We start from the raw sequence: 24,223 nt of genomic DNA on the forward strand, positions 1-24,223 counted from the left end.
AATCAAAAAAGCAGACACAGCTTTTTTTTTTTTTTTTTTATGGAACAAACAGCAGCTGGTTCCTGAAGGGGTCAAATGTTTGAGCTCAACACGATTGAACCAGTGAATCCTTTATAAAAAAAATCAACATGTCCTGTCAAAAACATCTTTCATCCAAAACACTAAACCCCTGCTGTGAGACGCTCTGAATAACAGCAACGGAAGAGAAATGCCTCAAATGTAAAAAGCTCAAACCAAACGCCTGCAATATCTTCGCCTCGAGCAAATTTGCATTCTGATCAAGAAACGTCTTTGAATGTGGGAGGCATTGGCAAACATCCTGGTTTATGAACTGTCTGTCAGCCGCTGTGCTGTGATGCTCCATATGAAGCAGCACATACTTGCTATAGCAGGAAAGAGAAGAAGAGAGGGAGGTAGAGAGGGAGGGAGTGCATTTAAATGTGAAACCGTTTACTGCTAGAGAGACAAACAAAGGAGGGAAAATAGATCATGTATTTAAATGTACCGCCTCTGGTGAAGCAGTAATAAAGTGAAGCTGCGGCATTGGTGAGAAAGAGCATTTCCAGCTCCGCAGCCTTCAGTTTGTCAGCGTTATCAGCATCAGCAAGAGTTTCTGCTCGGAGCCCAAGGAGCAGACGCCGGGGGAAAACTTCAAAACTGAGCTGCTGGCAGTCTGGTGACAGCAGAGATTTTATATGATCTGATAGGAAGTGCTGTAGCCTGGTTTTCAGATAAAGGGACGTTCTGCGAAGCTGAACGATGAACCAAACTGCGTCCGTCTCTCATCAGATTGAGTGTCAACCAGCCAAAGATGTCAAGGTAGGATGCTCATAGTTTTTTTTTTTTACATCCTCTCTCTCAGAATAATTCACGCACCATTCTCCTTCTGACAGCATGTGAAAAAAGCATATTAATACCAAACAGCTGCCAAAGTTTTCAGCAGTATGTGGCTTTATTTAAACTTTGCCACTCTAACATGCAACTGATGCTGCTCTGTGTCTTCAACCGACAGCACATCAACAGAAAGTCTATGATGCTACATAGCATACAAATCAAGTGCTTCACAAGACATTTATAATGATACAGAAAGTAAAAATACACCCATTGCTTGAACTGCAACATGAGCATGTCAAAACCCTTTCTACAGTAGTTTTCCTTCTCAAACTGTCCTCTAATTATGTGTTAGCACTTGCCGCACAGTGTCCCTGATTACATAGGCAATTATCCTTTCTGCACTTACTGTTTGCCTTAAATGTTCTCGGTGAAGACTGGATAAGAGTGTTAAATTAATTTGAAAGTAAAAATGTCCGACAGCCTGTTAAAAGCTTAAAGAATCTGTGTTTGACTTTCTTTGTGGGATTGTTTGACACATAAAAGAAGCAGCCTGATATTTGGCATTTTAGAGTCAATATACTTCTTCTCCGTCAGTACTGAAATCCAGCAGTAAAAATGCGATTTGTATTGTTATGTTTTATGTTTTTCTTTTTAGGGACAGAAATGTTTTAACCCCTGTGCTTTGTTGACACTGACTTTACTTCCTCGTTGCTTGGCTGCTGTTTGTGTAAAAAATGATTATATTAATTGCAATATCAACCGATCTTTCATCAGATCTCATTAAAACCCAACATGTAGGAAAGTAGTGTAGTAGTAAAATATGGAAATGACTATAAAGTATTGTTATTACGCCAAATAAGGATATGTGTCATGTTTTATAGGTTAAATATATATTACTTTTGTTTGCCAAAAAGTCATTCACAGACAAAGAAATGTACACAATGTTATGTTACACAATGATGTTACTTACATTTGGGGTAAAGTAGACCATAGAAAGGCCAAATTGTATGTTAGACCTCTTATGAAACTCCAATAACAGTTCAATCAGGAGAGACAAGTGAGTGAAGCAAAGTAATAAAATAATTGTTAACTATACAGATATTGATGATTAGATGTTTAGACTCTACAGGGAGATTTTGTAATCATAAGACATCAGTCCTGAGCAGCAGCAGCAAGACGAATCCCCTCATGGAGTCCAGACTCTGGTGATGGTGGCTGATGACTTCGGCTGAGACTGATGAGGCTGATGAGATAGATGAAGTGATGAATCTGTGAAGACTGGGGAGGTGGTAGGGTTGATTATAACGGCAGCATGAAAGCACTAAAGGCAGAGAGGGAGAAAACATATTTAAAAAGACAGGTGCCAAGTTGATAGGCCGACGATGACGGCATGTTACCGCGCTACTGGTTGGATGTGACCAGCTGATGTGAACAGCTGAGGTCTCAGTTGACAGCTGGGCAATGACAGCAAGGAAATTATGAGTGGGCATGCGTGAGGGATGGGAATGAGAAATAAAACTACAGACCTGAGCATGCAAACGATGGTCTTCCTGACTGAACTTTCACTAAAGCTCCATAAATGCAAATTAGGGATAAAGGAGCAGTAACACTGTCAACAACAACCACAGAGCTTTCACTGTATTTAACCTTTACATACTGTTCAGAACAACACCCAAAACATCTTTATTTTAGCCTTAAATTTTATGACTTTTCCTAAAGTGACCAATAATATACAAAAAAGGAAATATTTCAACTTTTTTGGAAAAAAAATTGTGCAGTCGATACCAAGCGCCAACCTCTGGGGCTGTAACATGAAGCCAATGAAGAAGTGCCAAACACTGCAGTTGCTTGAATGGCCAATTGAGGCTCCAAAAGCGAGTCAATCCCCATAGACCCCCATGTTAAAATGCCCAACTTTACAGCAGAAATAAACATGTTTACAGCCTGGCACAAAAAATGGTTTTGGTCTCTGAAGCTAATTTCTCCTTTCATGACAACTGTACGGGGGGTGAATTTTTTTATAACTCACCCGTTTAAATTTTATTGAGCTGTAAAGTTATGCGTAATGAAGGACATGGCTGCTTTGAGTGACAGGTCCGCCAGCCACTAGGTGGCTTGTTTCAGCCGTTCGGCCCCGCCTCTTTGACCATTTTTGATTGGCCGGGAGTTAGGCAGAGTCACGCACTGCCAAGATGGCGACGGCCGGAGCGGCTCACTTTGAGCTTCAAAACCACTCTTCAGAAACCAACGGGTGACGTCACGGTGACTACGTCCATATTTTTATACAGTCTATGATCGATACACATCTTTGTACATACTGTAGGGGATTAAATTTGATGTGTATTTATTCAAAAATTCATTCCTCACATTCAGTAACATTCACTGAAATCATGTTTTTGTCCATAAACATATAGTGTAAAAACCTGATTACTGATGAGGTATTTATGTATTAAAAATATATGTGTAGTTTAGAAGTTTGGCATAGAGACTAATTATGAGTCTGAATATGAACAGTAAGGGTTAATCATGGCGTAGACATACAGTATCAAGGTGATAAAACAATGGACAGGGTTAGAAACCACTGGGTCACATTTGGTTTTTCACCATTTTATCCAATATGATGATCCTATACAGCAATCTAAACTCTGATTGAAAGATTAAACACCTCTATAGGCTAACATAAAGCTCTGCAAAGGTTAAAAAACAACAGTTTAGTAGAAATCAGTGTCTTAAACTGCATATTCTGGTTTGTTTGACAAATCCAGCACTGTCTTCTACTGGTTTCCAATAGTTACATCCTTACATATGCTGCTTTATCTAAAACTGGGCATGAGAACATAGCAGCACAATAATTAAGACAAAGAGAATCAAAGTACGGTGAATATTTCAAACTGGAGCCTCTATAGTGATACTGAATGATCAAAGTGCAGTAATGTGTCTTTCCAACCTCCTCATGTCGCAGTAAAATACAAGACAGAGACACGGTGACAGCAGTGAGTAGAATAAAGGCTTCAGCATTAAAGAGCTTCATTATTGCTCACAGTTTATGCAAAGCGGTTCTTAGCTGCGAGCAGATCCCTCAGACAGGGAGACGAACAGCCAAAGCATAATCCCGTACAATCCTGTGCTGCTGTCGGCCCACAGCAGCAGCAGGGTGGGAATAATCTGGCAGGAGGGAGCTTCGATAAGAGCAAGAACTCGTGCAAAGAAAACACTGCATTACACTTTGAAAAAGCCATTTTTCAAGTATAGCCTCATGTACTTGATGTTTCTTATATTATTATTATTATTATACAATGACCAACATGAATGTTTTTGTGTGATCCAGGCACTTTTAAAGTTTCAAAGAATGAGATCCCTTAATTTCACAGAGAAGACTTGAGGTTTTCACATGACACCGGCGATATATAAAATGAACCGACATGCTTTGTTGTGTTTCATTTGCATTATTTAGTTTTAATTGTGTCATAAATCATCGCTCAGTAATCCACCCTCATGTGCCGCCTGGTTTTAGCTGCTTCATAAATAAGCCTCTGGAGATACAGGAGCTGTAGACACCAACAGTCACCCACCACAAAGCTGCTGATGGTAACAGAGAGATGCAGCTCTTTGCTTTCTTTTTTGTGTGTGTGTGGATTGTATTAGTGTGAAAGTGAGCCTCTTTGTTGATATTGGAGATATAAAGGCAAAACTGAAAATATGTGTTTTTTAATCAGCAAATTACCAGCATTTCGTGCAGGAATTCAATAACTATGAATCTGATTGTGTTTGTGCTGAAACGTTACAAGACAGCATTGTCATGGTGGAAAATGAATTAGCCCATTATGAGACAACAAATCTCCACTCAAACAGAATATTGTTCACGGGGTTGTCAGCTTCCTAAACTCATTTAATTGCAGATTTTCTACCGATTTTACAATTTTAATATCACATCTTTCACAATGTGCCACTATTGGTAGAAACTACTTTGTGTACAAATAGGTATTGAGAGGTTGTCAAAATCAATAATGGAAAAAGAAGCTAAAATTACGTTTGCCTTCCTCACTCGACAGTTTATTTAGATCTTCTCAGGTCCTTGAAATCCACTGGATTTATGCTGTTACAGTCATTTTCAGATATAGAACTAATTTGCATCACTTTTTATTAGAAATATACTTTTTTGTTAGTGGTATTTTTTGGCATTTTCGCCTTCAATTTGTAAATCTGACCAATTTCATCCCCCTAAAACATCAAGCACTCACCATTTTCCCACATTTCTTCTGCTGAGAAGAATATTATTGTCCTCACTGTCTATTAAATGAACACAATTTTTAAAAAAAAGGGGATTAAAAAGCATTTATAAGGGATATAAAAGCTGCCTGGCAGAGCAGCTGTGGTGACCACATCAGTTCATAAACTCTAACAAAACAGCGTCACAGCATGTCACTCTCATCCAGGGAGGCAATGATTATAGATATTATAGATATTATAGATTATAGTCTGAGGAAAAATCACCCTTTCACGTGTTGTGGGAATTGTTTGTGCAATAAAGGTGAAACCACAAGGAGCAAGTCGTCTTTCAAGAGTATTTATTGCAATAATCAGAATTCACAAATGGACCTCCAGCTTGTACATACATTTCTTCATCCTCAGACACTAACTGTTGTCTTTTAATTAATACACAGTTGCCCTTTTGTTCATTCATAGCACCATCTATATTTTTTCCCCGGTGGTTTCCTCCTCTGCCTCTGTCTGCTGAGGATGAAGAGTTGAAGGCCGGATCACAGCTTCGCTTTTTGATAATGTTTCCACACCTGCTGAGAACCAGCAGTTGAGGAGCTTCTCACACGAGGACTAAACAAAGGAAAAGTGTTACACTGTGCACATAATCAAAAGACAATAAAACCTGAGAGTATACATTTACATTACACACAGTTTCATCATTATCATGCAGACTTTTATTTCACATCTGCATTTTTAATAAGAGGTTTTATCGTATTTTTTCCCCACAACATTTTTTGCTTTGCTTATTATTAATATAAGATTAAATAATATGAAATTAAGATGAACTTTAATGATCCTCTAGCAGAAAATATCACTAATGTAGGTCATAAACTGAAGTGTTATTATCATCAACTGTGATCCATGCCTAATTCTTAATTCATTTTTAATAATCTATTTTAATATTTAATTTAATTTTATATGAGGCTTGGGAAAATTCTGTCTATTATTGTTATTTATTTATTTATTTTGCAGTTTTAGTGAAAATGAAGGAAAGAAATTAAGAACATCTCTTATGCAGGTGTTATTAATTACTGAAATGCAGTAAATTAGATCCCACAGTGCTGGAAGTCTACAGGATCCTAATGTTAAGTCTTTTACACCTGGTTTATTTACCCACCGTAGTTAGTGTTTACTCAGCACAGATGGGAGGAATGATTGCTCTGAAACTCTTGAGAGGATGACATGGTGAGTGTTAATTTATAAACAGTGCAACGCTCCTTTTCCTGCTTTGCTGCTGTTGGTTTACGTTGCACTGAAAGCCCGACTCTTAACTCAACGCTACTTTTTTGATTGTAAGTGACACGTTTATATTTATTTCCATACCAACTCAATGTTTCATTAAGTAACCTGCCACTAAAGTAATGATATTTTAAACTTAGTTATTACTTAGTGTATTACCTTCAGTTAAGCAGTATAGCTGGATCCCTTCCAGGCATGTAGGAAAACCTACGGTGGCCGTGAAACTCGCAAAAACTGCAAAAGGTCCTCTCTGGAGTCAGTCTTTGGTTTGTCTGTTCTGAGCTACTGTAGGAACATGGCGGTGCAACATGGCGGGCTCCACGGAAGAGGACCCGCTCCCTTTGTATATATAAAGGGCTCATTTTACAGCAACAAAAACATAACGCTTCTTATTTTCATGGGATTATATACTAATTAAAACATACTTATGAATATTATATTCCATTTCTGCCGTATCTGCTCCACTAGATACCACAAAATTCTGCACACTGCAACTTTAACTTCGAGGTGTTAAATCCAACGCTTCAACGTTGGGTCCATCAGCCGTTGCCAGAAAACTCGTCTGCTTTAGCTGATATAGTTTCCCTCAAACACAAACGAGGGGAGTCGCTCTCGTGACAGCATGTGTAACTTTGTGTACCTGAACTTGTTGCAGCGCGACATTTTAAGCAGGTTGCACCTATGAACATTTTTTTTAACACAATTTTCTTAAAGTACCATAATGCCCATTTTCTGAGAGTGGGAGCAAAAACACTTAGTGTCGTTGAGCCTTTACGGTTGCAAAACCATGATGTTTTAAAATGTGATTAATAGTGAAATCGGTTAATTGCTGCATCTCTGCAGTCTCAAATCAAAAGTTGCTTTCCTCGAGGCGTGAAATCTAGACATTGCCAAAGCAAAAATGACAAATACTGATCACTAAAACTGATTACATCCTCCAGAACAGTGGCATGGTAGTAGATATTTTGCTCGCTGTTTTTGACTCCATGTCTATAGACGGGCCGCCAGTCCCTCCAGCGTCTCCCTCCAGGTTTTATTTTCCAGGTTTTCCTTTGTTCCCCTCCTTCCTTTGATCTCTTCTTTTATAGGTGCTGATTACAGGTCAGTATTTTGAAAGATGTCTGGCCGCGACACTACTTTTTTCGGGTGTCATTTCTAACAGGACTGCACCTAAATCTTTCTTGTTGTTGAGTCGTTAACAAAGTCCATGCTGTCAGGCGGGTTCCACATGGTCAGACCGGATCGCATTTCTCTTCTGTATTGTTGTCGTTTTTATGACAAAGTCAATGATGAACAGACACAACAGTGGAGAGAACGGACACCTCTGTCTGACTGCTCGAATCCTTTTGTCAGCCGTGAACAAACTGGCTTGTCATACCTTCGTACGAGCTCATAATAAGGTTTCTTTTGGTTTTGCAGCTGTATGAAAGGAACCGGGTTTCACTCGGTTTGATGACTTTTCATAGTCGACAAAATGTTCTGTCTTTTTCTGTGATTGTTTGCTCTGCTGAATCTGCATGTTGGTTTCTCAGTCTAAGCTCCTTTCTTTAAAAAGCTCTACCCCCCTTCACTGACGGCAATTTCCCTCTGCAATTTTTATATCCACTGTAAGTCAATTTGATCACCGATTTGAACTAATTTGCTTGTAAAGTGCAGACAGAGGGAGGCCAGAAATGTGGCTTTTGCTACTTCAAGAGCCGTAACTCAGGTGAGAATTCCTATATGCTTGAGGGCTTATTATATATATATATTAATTTCAAGATTTTATATGAGATATGAGGCCATAAATGTAGTTTGACTGTGGGCTTGATTAACTGTTATGTCCAGATGCTTGATTGTAGGGAATAAATTTTACACTCAGTCCTTGAAAAAGTTAGTAAGACTGACTTTATGAATGTGTTCTACATGTGAAGGTCAGGTTTTCTATTATTCTGTCCCCTACAACCCTCACAGTATTATGTCACAATAGCATAAAATATAGATTTATAACATAAATTTAATCCCATTTCCTATCCTATATTTTCATTTTGTTCATTTTATTTGAGTAAACCATGAGTTTATCATGGTTTGCTATTTGATAATCATTACTCTTCCTCTCTGTCTCCTCTTTTTTTTTTTTTTTTTGATGCTGCAATGATCAAGCTGGTTGTTGCTAAGTAACTTGTTATTCCAGGAAATTGTTATCATATATATATCAGTCAAATCCTATTTGCACGAGGTCAGAAGAGTGGGAGTGTGTTCATACGCCGCAGTTTGCAGTGAGTCACTTTTAAGAGCGCCGAGGACATTCTCATCCTCTAAAGCTTTTCTTCTTACATCTTTAAAATCGGCCTTGACATCTCGGTGATCTGTTAACATCGTAGATTGTACGTTGAAGCTTCTTCTTTTTCTTTTTTTTTGTTTGTCAGTTCACAATGAAACGACCAAAAACTGTTTTTTGAAAAGTCTGACCTTGAACCGCAGCAACAAGACTGTCAGATTTCATGTGTGTGTGGGAACTGACGGATCTGTTGGAGGAAAATGACAACACAAGCTCTCTTATATGCATCTACAATCCACTGTGTGCCCTCATGTGCTCTTAAACGACTGGCACTGGATGATACTATCTGCTCATTTTCAATAGCCGATGTTTAATTTTTAACTGGGAGTGAGAAATTAAATGACAAAATTGAACAAAAAGCCAGAATAATCCTTATACAGAGAGAAATTCTCTTGAATTATATGATTATAATCCAACATTACCCAGAAATTAATGACATTAACTGTTTTAATTATGTTTCCATTCTACTTAGAAGGATTTACATGATATTAAGACTCATCAGTTTGGTGATAATGAACTCCACGGCTCCAATTTCCCCTCACAAGCAGCTCAAATCAATTTAAAAAGCTGTTTTAATGTTTACTTACTGACAACATGAGCAGTAACGAGCACATTCAAGGCAGCTGTTGAAGTTTAAAGTGCTTTTGCAATGTGAAAAAAATAGTTTCCCAACATTTATGTCTGTATCTCATTTTCATTTTCATTTTTAAATGAAAAATGTGAAAGAGTGAAGCTGTTTTTTTTTTTTTGTTCCAAGCAGCAACTCAGGACCTGCGCTGAGCTGAACTCCCAACCCTAAAACCTGTGAAAGCGAACAGATTGGCATCATGACGGGGTTCAGCAGCATGTGCGGTTCCCAATCACAGTCAAAAAAAAAAAAAAAATCACTGAATATCAACATTAGCCACAGCCATCTGTTACCGTGGAGATGGACATGGAGTAAAAAAGCAGGGCCTGCTCATTAGCATGTGAGCGGTGGAGGAAGATGACTAATCTCGTCTCAGCCGTCCTCATCATCACTGAGTTTACTGTGCTGGAGATGCTCAGAAACCTCTGATAAGCATGTTAGCCTCTGAGTGTTGATATGCTTCACTAGCTAATTTTTACTCCTCCTACTCACTCAATAAAAATGTGGCTAAACTTGTATCACACCACACATTTAGCTCTTTAAAGAACACTTCATAAAAGGCGAAAAAGGAGCAGTTTGCTACTTTATAGATTTGTTGTTTAGAAATCCTAAAAGCAGAACAGCTCATACTGTGATCATGTTTGACAAAACTTGAGCTGAACTTAATGTTCACTGTTGCTTGTTAACATTCGTCCCTGTTCTGATGCAACTCTCTCTTCATCCCTCCATCTCACTCTGCTGCCACTTCTACGACTGCGACAGGTGTTATAGCTGATGCTATGACAACTAGAGAAGACTCAGCGATAGCGGGACACTGTAACAAGTATTCACACACACACACAGCAATCATGTTTGTACATGCTTAACTTATTAATGTCAAATTTTTTAAAGGAATTGATTCATGTTTAACAGTTATAAACTCTCAAACCCAACAAGACTCTCTTTTTGCTTCAAAACACATATTAAGACATTATCAAGACAATTTTAATTAGGCTATTTAAGTAAATATAATGTGTTTCCTATTACAAATGTAAAAATGTAGTCAGCTGACTCTATAACATTTATACAGGCAACTTCTATTACAACAGCTCTATTGTTTCCACTACAAGTCCCATTAACCTCCTGCTGCTACTAGTGAGTTTATTTATATGGCGTGTTTAGTTCACAATTCAAAGTACTTTACTTAAGGCAACGTTAAGAAGAAGAGAAAAAAAACAACATAAAAAGTTTAAAATGTCAATTAAAAGAATAGAAACATTTCCAAATGGAAATTAAAACTAGAAACTAGACAGGAAATGCACAGAGATAAGTTAATACTACTAATACACAAGGCACATCATGTATAGTTCATTTCATAAACAAGAGCAATTTAAAGTGCTTGATTTAATTCATAAAAACATTAAAATGCCAATTCAAAGAATAGAAACCATTCTAAATGGTTTTTAATTAAATACATGATAAGTAATAGATTAGAAATACAATTTCAGAGCAGTAATAGGTTGTAAGTTGCCCCGAATGTCTGTGTAAGTCTTATTATATTTTTTCCTCAAGACAGGTCAGTAGGTAAAAATACAGGACCTGCTTTAAGGCAATTATAATTTAAGTTGAAATTGCTGCTCAGTTAATTAAATTACTAAAAATCATTTGACACATAATGAATCTGCAGCTTTTAAAGCGTCTGAGGCTGCAGGGTAGTTTGTCTGTTTCATCCAGCTCTGAGCTGACGAAAGGCACGAAGTGACTGCATTTAATTAAATCAAAGCATAAAGGAGAATATGGATAAATGCACGTCTAGTTTTTGTCACTAGAGGGCAGTTTCACACAAGAACGCTCTGCTCTGCTGTCAAAGCTGGTGGATGGATTTCTACTGACATCATGTGATGTAATGTGAAATCAGAGAGGCTGCTGACCTCCAGTCGTTTTATCAGACTGTAATCATTAAAAAATCTGAAGAATGAATATAAAGGTTTTCCTTTTCAACCATTCAAATACTTTATTTGATGATTTTATCTAAATTCCCTTTGACTTTATTCATATCTGTATTATGTAAATGTCGTAACATGCAAATAAGCAGGCTGAGCTCAGTTATCCAACAAATCCAAGGACTCATTCAACATAAAACCATCAAATAAAGCTTTGATTTTTAAACCCACAGAGCCTGACATCCACCTGCATTCATCACAGCGACCTGCTTAAACGCATCAGCTGCTTTTTTTTTTTTTTTTAAATTACCTTGCCCTTGTTGCACAAGCTGGTGTTTACTCTGATGTGTTTTATTTTTGGGCCAGTGAGTCAGACTGTGGCTCACACAGCACCAAGTACCAGGAGGAATCATCTCAGGTTAGACTGCTCTGAAATATAATTACACAAACCAAGGTCAGTGCTGCGAAACTGGGCAATATATACACAGGGTGATCGCTGGATGAGTGGATGTGCACAAATGAAACGTCTAGCAGCTCCAGGGATATGAGAGTGTTGTGACAGTTGTCTACATTGATCTCTACAGCTGCAGGATTCGAGTAACTTTCATCTTTTAATCTTTTTAATTAACATGAAGGATCCACTTTGAATTTTATATTAAATTTTCATCCTGGGTAATTTCTCTAAGCCACTTATTGTTATATAAAAAAAGAGGAAAAAGTTCTTAAATTGAAAGCTTTCACTCTAAAATACTATACATCCATTTTCCAAGTAAATTCATGTTTAACCCATAAGAAGCCATGACGACACAGGTCATCAACCCTTTCAATGTTCTGGAAACTTCCTTATACAGCTTTTATCCTTGATTTTAACTCATGAAGTCCCCAAAGTGACATCTACTGAAGATCCTGGTGCAGTCATGTGACCATGTGTGAATCTGTGTACCCATGACATCACTTCCAAAATGGCGGCGTGCCATGTGACAGAACTAGCTAATTTTGAAAAAGCTTGTTTTTTGCTACTAAAGGAAAGTTTCAACACATTTAACATTTCTGATGCTTTAATAAGACGTCCTGTATTACATTTAACCCGTTCTGACCACGTTTCTTAAACAAATTGATATAAAACAAGTTATGACATATATGTTACATTACAGAAATGTGTTCCTCATGGTCCATTTGGTCTGTTTTATGTTCCCCATAATTTTCCTTTAAGGAGATGTGGGTCCGGGTTCTTATGGGTTAAAGCCCCCCATCTCTCAAAAACATGTTTCTCTTCTGGTTGGATGTTTGAGCTTCATTGTGCAGAGTTTGACACTAGAAATCTGTTTTCATGTTCATCTGCTGAAAGTGGGAAGTTTCTCTTATTTTAAAGCATGATTGAACCAGTTTGGAAGCCAATCGTGGTCCAGTTTGCATCTTACACAAGTGTGATGTGGAAACTTGATGCCTCCAGTGCACAAACACTTTAAAAACAAACTTTACAGTGAATTAGGAGACATCTTGTGTCCAGCAGTTAAACTTATAAAGTAATATATATTTGCATATTCATAGATTCTGGATTTTTTAATGAGGGAGAATAAGACGGTGCCATTTTTAGGATTTTAACGAGGTAATTATAATTTTTTTGTGTGCAGAGACCATATCAGACACATTATTGTTCCAAGCAGAGTATTTTTATATGTCTTAATACATGTCTGCAGGGGATCTTTAATATTTCAAAACCTGAAATGACTCGCTCCTACAAAGCTTCACACTGTTCAGGTATTGGCGACAGGCAGGAGTACCAAATGCACACAGCATGTTGGAATAAAGGAACTTCACTGAAATCATGGCATTAATAGGCTGATGGTTGGCAACAAAAAGGGCAAAAAAAAAAAAAAGCAGGAAAGCAGATCTAGTTCTGTGTTCACGTAATATGTTTTTCCAGACAGTAATTATGAGCAGCCGAGTTGGAGAAACCTTTTAAAAGTTTGTTTCTTCAGTTGTAGTTCCAAGTCGAGCACATCAGAACTTCTTTCTACAGCATTGAAGGCAGTTTCTCTACATCTAAATGAAATACAGTATTAGCAGCTGATTCACTAAACAGTGTGTTTAAAATTCAGCAAAAAATAGCTGATTTAAGGTGTTTAATAGTGTGAGATAAAACAAAAAATTAGCAGGTAAGGCCTGGACTTCCACGGTGGCTGCGCTATCTGTGTCGTGGCTCTGTGGAAGTGTCTGGTGAAAGGAGATGACGGACAGGTGTGCAGGGAGAGACAGGGTCAGGTATTTGGCAGAGGCAGGGCACTCAAGAGGGACAATTAGAGGATTTATTAGGAGAGGAAAGATGGTCTGAGCAGGTGTCACTTTGAAAATTGCTAACGAGCTATCCTAATTTTCATTCCAAGTCATTTGTCCTTCAGCTCTTGTGTTGACCGACTGTCCCAGCAGCTGAAAACAAATGTAAAACAATAAGAATGAAGCTAAAATAATAGAATATCCACAAAAACAAAGTAATGTTAATTGCATTTTTTTTTTTTTTTTGTGGTCGAAGAGAGAGCCTCTAATGATTTTTCACCCCATAATCATTATTTTTGGTGCAGCAATTAACAGCCATTAAGACACAGCTAATAACCGTCATTAGCACTGTTAGCATTTATCACAGAAAACAGCAGGTACCTTCAGTTCGTACCACGTCTTTATCACAGCAAAACACACATGACGCGACGCCTTCGCTCTCCAGCTGAGCTACTTTCCCTCCATTATTGGGCACCGACTGAAAAAGCACAAAGTATTTCAGACATGTTGCACCTATTTCTCCCTCTCCTGGCTGCTGCAGGCATCAATGCAGGTCATTTTAGTCAGAATATATGAAGCACAAGAAATACAATAATCAGATTAACAAACAGAAATTAGAAAAGTATTTAAAAATTGTGAATTATTGCTGTTAACTGGTTCCCTGTTTCTGGATTTTTGTTGAAAGTCTTGTGACTGATGTTTTTGTCGTTAGGTGTGAAAGCAAGCAGATGTTGAGTTAATTATCAGTTAATAATCTTTAATAATCAGTTAATTGCTACTGGCGGCCAGTCACTGCTGGTCCAGAATAGAGCTGAATGAAAGAAGCCGAGAGACAGAGATAAGGAAGGGCTGTCACGCCGCAGACTAATAAAAGCTCTTCTCTTAATCAGTAATGAACTCTGTGGTCCATGGCTTTCTCTCCAGGTGGTAATATGGAAGGTTAGAGACAGTTTTAGAAAGAGAAAAAAAAAAAAAAAAGTGTGAATGTGGAGGTTGTGAAAAGCTCTTACTGTGAAAAAGACGTTTTAAATCCTGCACAGTCTCTGAAAACCTGAATTTATGGCCAGATTAACCTCCTCCAGTGGTTTGTTGTTGGTCTCCTATTGAGCTCCACTACTGCTGACATGATTAGATGCTTAATCAGTTCAGTTGATTGGTTCACTGGTGTTATTTCACATATCGTTTGTATCATGTTTTCCATGATAGTAAACTCAAAATCTTGAATGTTAAATTTGGCTTCTGGGAACAATAATGGACATTTTTTCACTATTTTCTTACATTTTATACACTAAAACACAACTTAACAACAAATAAGCTCAACATAAATGAAAACAGTTTAAGTCTTAAAACTAGATTTTGACACAGAGTCTCTCTTTATGACCAATTTTCGATCAATCAATTATGTAACTCCAAGTAATAAGGAGTAAACCTGGGCCTTTTAGTCTAGGTCTGTCCAAAGGTAATGAATTACACCAGCACCTCTGAAGCTTAATTAATACTTTACATCTTGTTTTTTTGCTCATTTTCATCGTACAGACATGAGACGCTCTTACTGTATCTAATTTGACAAGAAAGCAAACAAGCATATTTACCAAAATGTCAAACTATTCCGTTAAAACTTTGCTCGCTCAGACTCAAAACCAAGGCCAAATTTGGCCAAAAATTGAGTCACATAAATGTTGTAGAAAAGTTCTGCCCTCTAAATTTTGGTTTAATTTTTGGAGACTGCAGAGATGTTTCAGAGGTAAAAGAACTGTCTGCCCTCTAATGACAAGGCAAATTAATTATATAGACTTATCTTTGTTTACAGCTTCAACACAACGTCTGTAAATAAATTGGTCTTTAGCGGCGACTTAAACTTAGACTAAAACTTTAATGGGCTTTAATTCAGACGGTGTCTCGTTCTGACATTGCTGTATGCATGTTGTTTGAATCATTGTCTTTGCCTTGTGTATTTATCTGAGCTGTTTTATTATTTGTGTTGTTTTATGTAACTGTTAGATGATGCTCTTTCAATTAAACAACGTAGATTTTAGAGCCTTTGTGATTTTCTGTTGAGAAATGATATCGTTAAAAGCTTTAAATTCTAGATCTCAAATTCAGTTCATCACTGAGGCTCTAAAATCTACGTTTTTTATTTAAAGAACATCATCAAACAGTTACATAAAACGAGACAAATAACATAACAGCTCAGATAATTACACAATGCAAAGACAATGATTCAAACAACATGCAACTACGTGGTTTCAGTGATAGCAGCGTCTATAGCAACCACCATAGCAACGATGGAAAACCTGTAAGAATCTTGGTAATAAGTAACAAACTACACATCATATACATTCACTAAACAGAGAGAATGAAAATAAAATGCACATTTCTGATTAGAAATGTTATCAAAATGCATTTTGATGCCAAAAGTATCTTAAAGATGTAGTATGTAAGATTTAGCGGCGTCTAGTGGTGAGGTTGCAGATTGCAACCATCTGAATACCCCCGACCCTCCCCTTCTGTCCTACTGTAGAAACATGGTGGTACAACATGGTGGGCTCCTTATGTAGATATAAAGGGCTCATTCTAAGGTAACGAAAGCATAATGATTCTTATTTATTTTCTGATTATACACTAATTAAAACATATTATATTCCATTTCTTTCAAGTGTGTTCTGCTAGATGCCATTAAATTCTACACGCTGCATCTTTAAAATATTGCATTTGCCATTTTTCTGTTTTGTTTTTGTTTCTGGAGACAGAAACTTGGCAGTCATGTGATGTGCAATAGAAAAGAACAGCCCAAAAAAAAAAAAAAAAAAAAAAAATAGGCATCTTACAATTTTAGAGCCGTTATTGTGAAACTAATACGTTTCGCGCTGCGGACCATTGTAGCTATTACACATTTTCATGTGAGACTGGGTTGGCTGGGAAATTATCACAACACACACAAGTTCACTGTCTCTTCCAGCTCAGCGGCACCTCTTACTTTAATTTTCTATAATCTGTCTAAGCAGGTTGGGTTGACTTTGAACTCCTGCTGCGTGGCAGAGACGATGTGGAGGTTTGAATCCCTCCCTCCGGACTGAAACCCCCTCCAGGCTTCCACCATGCTGTCTGTCAACCTTCCTGCTGCTTCTTGATGATTTTATAGATGTCAGAAACGTGCAGTTTTTAATCTTCTTAGACAAATCACTGGCAAATTTAAGGCCTTTGAGCATCAGACTTTCTCTCATGGGTACGTTTCAGCTTCTCTTAAAGGAAGATTTCACCCTTAAACTCTTATTGTATTGTTTTGGTGTATTGTGATTCTTTCCATGGAGAAATGGCCAAACATAGAAACATGTCCAGATATTTTCAGTCACTACAGAGAAATGGGGTTCTCCAGTGTTCCACAATAACACAAGAACTGATATCTATACCTATGATAGACATTTAAAAGTGTAAGAAATCACTAATGAAGTAGAAATACAAGGTTTGGTGTTTTTCTTCTTGTTCCTTCTGTTGGATGTTTGAGCTTCTCTGTACAGAATTATGTTTGTTTCCTACTAATTATATCTTAATATTGTACTCACCAAGTTCATTGCAGAGACCTGGAAAGACGCCAATACAACTAAAAAGATAGAAGATAGATAGAAGCATGTCAGCCAAGTTTATTTAGAAACTATTATAAAATGTCAACTGTGATCATCAGCTTTGACCTGTGCTGTTCTTGCAATGCAATGAGAGATTATAACTGCAAAACTAAAGTAGTCCACAAAATCTGACCAAACTGTTGGCTGCTCGTGTTTCTCCATAGTTGTAGAAGTAGTAGAGTGTGGTGATGTCATGGTTTAGCTTTGAGAGTAAAGAAAAATTTCATCAGTTACAGTTTATGCACCTAATTAATAAAATGTGTTTTTGAAGGAATGTTTTGGCTTAATATTACCTTCTTTAAAGTCAATTTTATTTGTATTGCCCAATATCAAATATCACTCTATTTCAGTCTGTACAACAATACAACAACATCTGTCCTTAGACCCTCGATTCGAATAAGGAAAAAAAAACCCTTTAATGGGAGAAAAAAATGGAAGAAACCTCAGGAGGAGTGACAGAGGAGGGATCCCTCTCCTAGGACTGACAGACATGCAATAGATGTCTAATAAAAGATCTCCTTCAGGCTTGTTTTAAGACGTATAAAAACACTCTGTGCAAGACGAAAACACATTTGGGGACTTGGAACAATACATGAGAGGCTACTTTACTACTCAGTTGCTTTAAAATTGGCTTTGTTTTTCTTAGCGAGCAAAGGTGAGACATTTTTTTTTGACCTTTTTCCCCTAAATGCTTCTTTTAAACCCACTTTTTTTCCTTGATTGTCATTTTAACTCGGAGTGAATTCAGCTCAACGGGCCTCAGTGTCACCACCAGGCAAATCCCCCCTGACGCAGAATTAGATTATCAGACTGACGATGCCAAGTGAAACTGGGTTGACTGATTTTACTTGAATGAATGACACCATTTTTTAAGTAGTAAAATCAGAACAGAGCAGAGGGCTTTTGTGTGTGTGTGTGTGTGTGTGTGTGTGTGTGTTCATGTGTGTGTGCACCAGACATCTGTTTACTCTGAAGAGAAAAACCAGACAGACACGCTGTTGGCAAGAGCAGGAGAGCAGACTATCTTTTACTTGCTGTTAGTCTTGTTTATTTGCAGAACAAATGCATTTTTCGTGTTTTTTCCTGGCAACACTGTCCACTTTTAAGAGTGTGAAATTGTTGGACTCGGAGGTGAGAGCGTCTCGTTGCTGCGCGAGTTTTCACTCCTGATTGTTTTGACTGGAGAGAGGCGTCAGCATGATGGAACCAGAGCTCAGGTTCCTGGAGGTGAGGTGTCAGTATGCTCTTATTTTTAGAAATCACACTGCTGCGGTTCATGTGGAAGGTGTGGGGTGAGTGTTAAGACGTGAGGGCCTTCAGCAGCAGTTTAAAATCTTGAACTACTAAATCCTTTCATTCGTAGCTGGAGAATCCACTTTTTGGAGCGTGATGGTGTCGGTATTTGATATATAAAATAGGATCAAATCTGTCTATGTATGATGTGTTAAACAAGTCAACAACAACAAAAAAGCTGTATGAGACAAGGTGACAGACCTCAATCGAGAAGAATGATGTGTGTTTTATCGTAAAGTCCCAGGAGTTCGTGCTGCCACCTGGGAGAGTCGACGCTCTGAGAAATAGAAACACATCCTCTGGGAAACAAAGTGTGTCAGGCTGTTGTTGTGTGTGAGAGTCAGATAAATGAGCCGGAGTGTGTTTTGGTGAGATTTGAAAAACAGGATGTTGGGGTTAGACTGTAAGGTGCGTGCACACTTCAGCCAACGGTCCTGTTGTTTTCAGCTGAAAGATGCTTAATTGAGAAGGAAAGAAAAGAGAAATCATACACAAAACATGCAGGTTTTTAGCAACTTGAAGGAGCTTTGGTTTGTGAAAGGTGCTGTCATTTATCTGGTTTTTCAATTCAGAGGAGACATTACGTGTTAAAGGTCTTTCCTCATGATGAAAAGGTTGCTTTGAACCAATCCCTCCATCCATTTTCTGCTGTTTTCCGGTCCTGGTCGTGGTGGGAGCAGGCGAAGTAAAGTAGCCGAGATATAAGCCTCCCTACTTCCCCCACCTCCTCCTTGGTGAATTTCCGAGGCCCAAAGGGACATCTAATCTCTCCAGCATGTTCTGAAGTTTGCCCCCAGGCCTTCTCCTAGTTGGACTAAAACCTCCACACTGTAGGAAAGGCATCCAGGGGCTCAACTGGTACTTTTCAATGTGAAGACGCAGCAGTTATACATGGATCCAGATCTGGATGTCTGAGCTTGAGGAAAGGAAAGTTATTTCGGTTGCTTGAACAGGTATCCCCTACAGTCTGTAAAGACTAAAATATAGATCACCAATGATCTTTCTGCCCACGTTCCTCAAGCCTGTCAGTCCTTAGATACCATCCTTTAAATATCGCTGCAATCCTGCCATTCAGACCTACTATTGTGCAATCGTTCTATACACCTCTGACTGATCTCTCCTTATTGAACTGGCCTTAAAACTTCCATCGACCAGACTTGAGACATAACTGTACCATTGATATATATTATCTCCTTACTAGAATACTCTTAAAGCAACAGGCACATCAGTCATTTGTTGTGTTGTATTAGATTGAATTTTTACATGTTTTTAGGCTCCTAATGTCCTCAATTAAACAACCAGTAGCCAATTGGCAACCAATCCAGTTGAATTGGAATCTGAAGGTCAAAGATATCTGCAGTCAAACACCTGAGCTAATGTGACTCAGGGGGTCTCTCCAGGCGAAGACCTCACCCAGTAAAACCCCAACTGGCAGGATTTACAACCCTGCAGTTCTGACAGTATACCATCTTTCTGCAGATGCTCAGCTGACTGAAGCCCAAGCAGGCGGTCAGGCGGTCGCAGCACCGTCGGTGCTGAACCTCGGGCTCGTTCAGTAAACCTCGACCTACTTTTTTTCTAGGTCAAGGTACTGGATTCAGTTTTTCTTTCAGTGTCTCCTGCCGTTTGTTTGTTTGTTTTTTTAAAAATCTTGGCTCATGACATGATTTCAATTTGTTGTCCACCAGTGTCCATGGAAACAATTTTGAATGTTTTTATTGAAATGTTAGAGGAGAAGATAATAGTGATGATAATGTTGATGTTAAAGATGAAGATGAAGAGTAACACACTTTACTCCTGCAGCAGATTTGTGTTTTTAAATGCTACAAAAGCATTTTAAGAAACATACAAACTATCACAAAGAAATCACTAGTTGTACATGACAAAGCTGCCTGTGTTCATGGCCTTGATTCAACCGACACCCCAGTTTGTGTAACTCTTACTCATAAAAGCTTTAGTCATGTAAGCTTTTCACAGATGTCATGGAAAAACAACAATTTTTTGGGTTATTTATTCTTGATCTTGAAAGCTTACTCTGTCATTTATGCACCCTCGCATCCCGGAAACCTTATGAAATCCCTGTTTGTAGATTAAAATACTGTATCCATGTGTGTCATCAAAGGGATGACTAATATGTTTTGCAGGTGCATGGCTTTCATCTGCCAGCAGTGCTACACTCCCACTCACAGCTTATTGTCTTTTTGTGCGTTTGTAATTTTGCATTTCTATAAATAAAGGCTTTCAGGAGATGTAAAGCTGCAAAAACAGTGTTACAGAACAGACCCGGTAGCACAATTTCTTTAGTTATGATTATTTACAGGTTGGTTCTTTATGACCTATATGAGTGTGAGGAGATTCTGGGGAGATGGATGAAAGATATAAATGATACGCAACAGGTTGTGAATATCATTGGCTTTTCTTTTTAGGAAAGTTGATGGTAAAAAGGTGTCTCTAAGGAGATACTTGCATACACTGTTGAATGGTTTAAAAAGCCGGAAAGACTTAAGTTATTTGAAATAATCTGTTTTAAACATCAGAGAGTCGATTAAAGTTTTCTTTGTGTGTGTGGAGGGGAGGAAGTGGTGACTAGATTTATCTATTGGTGTCAAATGTTGAGCAGATATTTTCAAGATTTTCAGCTTTAATAAAACATGTTGGTTCTTAAAAGCAACTTTCATAAAAACTGAACTACTGTAACATTTATATGCAGCTCCTGGGTTGAGCTGATTTCTGTTTGACTGTTTGAAACCATCTCCATTTCCCAACAAATCCTTTGAACAGCTGTTTTTTTCCAATGCTATGGATGCAGTATAACACCTAGACTTTAACATGGAAGCCAAACAATATCACATATACAGAAAACAAAGTTTGAAAAATGTTAATAGAGAGCAACAGCTTGGTTTTATGCTGCATTCAGGTGATGTTGGCAGGAAAACCTCAAGTTATTTCATCTCAGGAGAGTCGACACATTATTCCAAGATTGTAGTTGCATCATTTAAAAAGCCAAATGTGAACAAGTGAGACCAGCTACAAGCAAACTGTGTATAACTCCTTTCAATTCCTCCCAACCTAATATATTGTATTTGTGTTAATATGGGATTATATTTAGATGTAACTGCCAGTAATTTAATGACACTTCTTTCTTTAGTTCTTTTCGTTATGTGGGAGATACTGTCGCTGTTAGAAATTCCTGATATCTGTGACTCAGCATAGCAACTCGCAGGCTGACATATATGTGGCTTGGACTCCTGAACGCAGCATGACTCAGACTAATAAATGTGAAGATTAGTTGCTGACGACTCTGCTAATGCTTAAGAAAGCTTGACCTTGAGTAGGGCTTAATTCAAATAGTTTAAAAAAATATATATTCATCTGCCTGCACTAACCCATTTTTTTGACCTGAAATCTCGTGGAAGCAGCAGTAAATTTCTTTCATTTTGTGAGGATGAGTCTCAGTCTAGAAGAAACAGGAGGAGAGGCAGTGAAGTGAAGTATTTGAAAACTCCAGCTTGCTCTTATCAGGACTTCACCTTAGATCCTTCAGGGTCAATTAACCTGCTTAGAAACTCTCTTTGACCGATCCTCAGCGGTTCCCAACTTGGAGCCCTGCAGGTTTCCATCCTGGCAGCAGGTTAATTACATTCACCTGGCGTCCCAGGTGTAAATCAGTCCCTGATTTACAGCAGCAGTGAAACCCTGAAGGGTTCAAGGATCAGAGAAGAAGAGGAGGAGGAGGAGGAGGAGGAGTCATTAAAACAAAGTGTTGCCTGCTTGCTGCCTGACTGCCACAGACTGCTCGTTGAAATCACTGTAATTTTTGTCTGCTTTGTAAAAACTAAAAATAGCCTTTTTTTGGTGTTGATCCCAGTCTGAGAGGAGGCAGAGAAGCTCAAAACTACATAGAGGATGGGTTTACAAATTTTCAAGTCTGTCTTAAACAATAGTCTGTTCATACTGACCATTAAAAGATCCCTTCTTAATGCACTTACAATGTAAGTGATGGGAGACAGAATCCACAGTCCTCCTTCTGTGCAAAAATGTATTTAAATGTTTATCTGAAGCTAATATGAAGCTTCAGCGTCCAAATGAGTCAAATCAAGTAGATATCTTTCAATGTTACAGTCTTTTTAGTGCCAAAGTTCCTCTTTTTGTTACTATACTTCCACCACAGCTCAACAGGGAAACACTGTCTGAGGAAACACTGTGTGGACACACTGTGGATTTCGTCCCCATCACTTACATTGAAAGCACATTTGAAGGATCTTTTAATATCCAGTATGAACAGGAGGAATGATTACAGCGAGGAAAACCTCTTTCACTGCTCATATGGACACCTGACTGTTGTTTTTAAGACACATTTGAAAAATCGTGAACCTGTCCTTTAATATTTTACAAGAAAAGACACAAAAAATCATAAAATTGAACCCAAACTGGAGAGTAGAGATAATCACAATAAAAGGGGATAAACATGACAATAAATTTGTTCATTTAGTTATTTTGTTATCCAATAAATTGACTCACAATGGCAATAAAACACACCATTTGTTTCTGCAGTCTCCATATTAACATTGGTAGGCATGAAGGCTTTTGCACAAATGTATACAAGCAAGTGAATACAAACACACAGAGTGTAGTAGCTTGTGGTCTGGAGAGACTGTAGGGATGATTTCTGCCTTGGAGACATTAGTGAACTTCTCAAACAGCAGCAGAGGTCAGAGAGAGAGAGAGAGAGAGAGAGAGAGAGAGAGAGAGAGAGAGAGAGAGAGAGATCATCTCCATTTGGTCTCTGATTCCGTCTGTTAAATATTTAATGGTGAAGGGAAGAGAGTCAAACCCAAGCTTTGAGGATGTTTTCCCTCTGTTCCTGCCTCTTCTCTCTTCTTCTTTACCCTTCTCTTCCCTTCCTCCATCATCTTCAACCCCTCCCTCCACTCTCGCTCGTTATTGCTTCCCCCCCTGCCTCTCCTTCTGCTTTCCGCTGAATTTTTGATCATTTTCCTCCCTCGCTCCATGCTTGTTGACCTCTTGCCTTTCCTCCGGGTTTCATCGGAGCGCGAACGCCGCTCATTCAGTTTCCATCAAGCACACACACGCTCAAACTCGAGTTACTGCACGTCTGATGATTTTCATTCATCACAGTCGTTACTTAACCCCTTGAAGCTGAACCGTAGATCTTAATTCTCAATTTAAAAAGTTTTAGGCTGTTTGAAAAACCTGAAATTTGTTCCCACAAAATCCTGCAAATATGAAATTGTTGCATGATTGTGTTTCTCCAGTTTTGATGCTTTATACCATGTGAAAATAAATAAGATACAACCAGACCAATTTTCTGTGGATGCTGTATGATTTTGAGTGAGGATGCATTGATGCAGGGTCTGTAATTCAGGCTGCTAAAATCACTGTGTTTTAACATTAACATCTTGCCTTGCACTACTGTTTTTTTTTTACCTCTTGACCAAGGAAACATTGTGCCTAGAATTTCAGCAGACCTACTCTATTAGATTTCTACCCTTTGAGATGCCTATTTATTATGTGAATTGATTTCAGTTGAAGATAAGACACCAAATGCAAATTTGGACAGTAAATAAAAGCCAAAACTTTCAATTTCCAATTAAGATTTTTACAAATACATTGAGGATTTCATTGGAGATCGCAGCTGTTTCTTACTTTTCTTCTTCTTACCAAATGTTTTGTGGGATAAAATCTCAGACTTAGTTTTAAATTACTCCTAATTCTAACATTATTTATGAATCTATCTCCCTGTAAAAGACTTGAAAAACACTGACACTTATCACCTCTTTACACACGTCTGCCACAGCCTGCC

The 24,223-nt window shown here is 38.1% G+C and overlaps 1 protein-coding gene across 1 annotated transcript in view; it reads left to right on the forward strand.

The window, feature by feature from the left end:
* The first annotated feature begins 417 nt into the window (after positions 1 to 417).
* Positions 418 to 24,223, forward strand: part of LOC122975993 (inactive dipeptidyl peptidase 10-like) — an 87,543-nt gene continuing 63,737 nt past the window's right edge. The window contains exon 1 of the mRNA XM_044344215.1: positions 418 to 819. Coding sequence (XP_044200150.1) covers positions 760 to 819 — 60 coding nt within the window. The 5' untranslated portion in view covers positions 418 to 759. The remainder of the gene's footprint in view (positions 820 to 24,223) is intronic.

Source organism: Thunnus albacares, chromosome 24 (genome assembly GCF_914725855.1).
Source record: "Thunnus albacares chromosome 24, fThuAlb1.1, whole genome shotgun sequence".
Lineage (NCBI taxonomy): Eukaryota > Metazoa > Chordata > Actinopteri > Scombriformes > Scombridae > Thunnus > Thunnus albacares.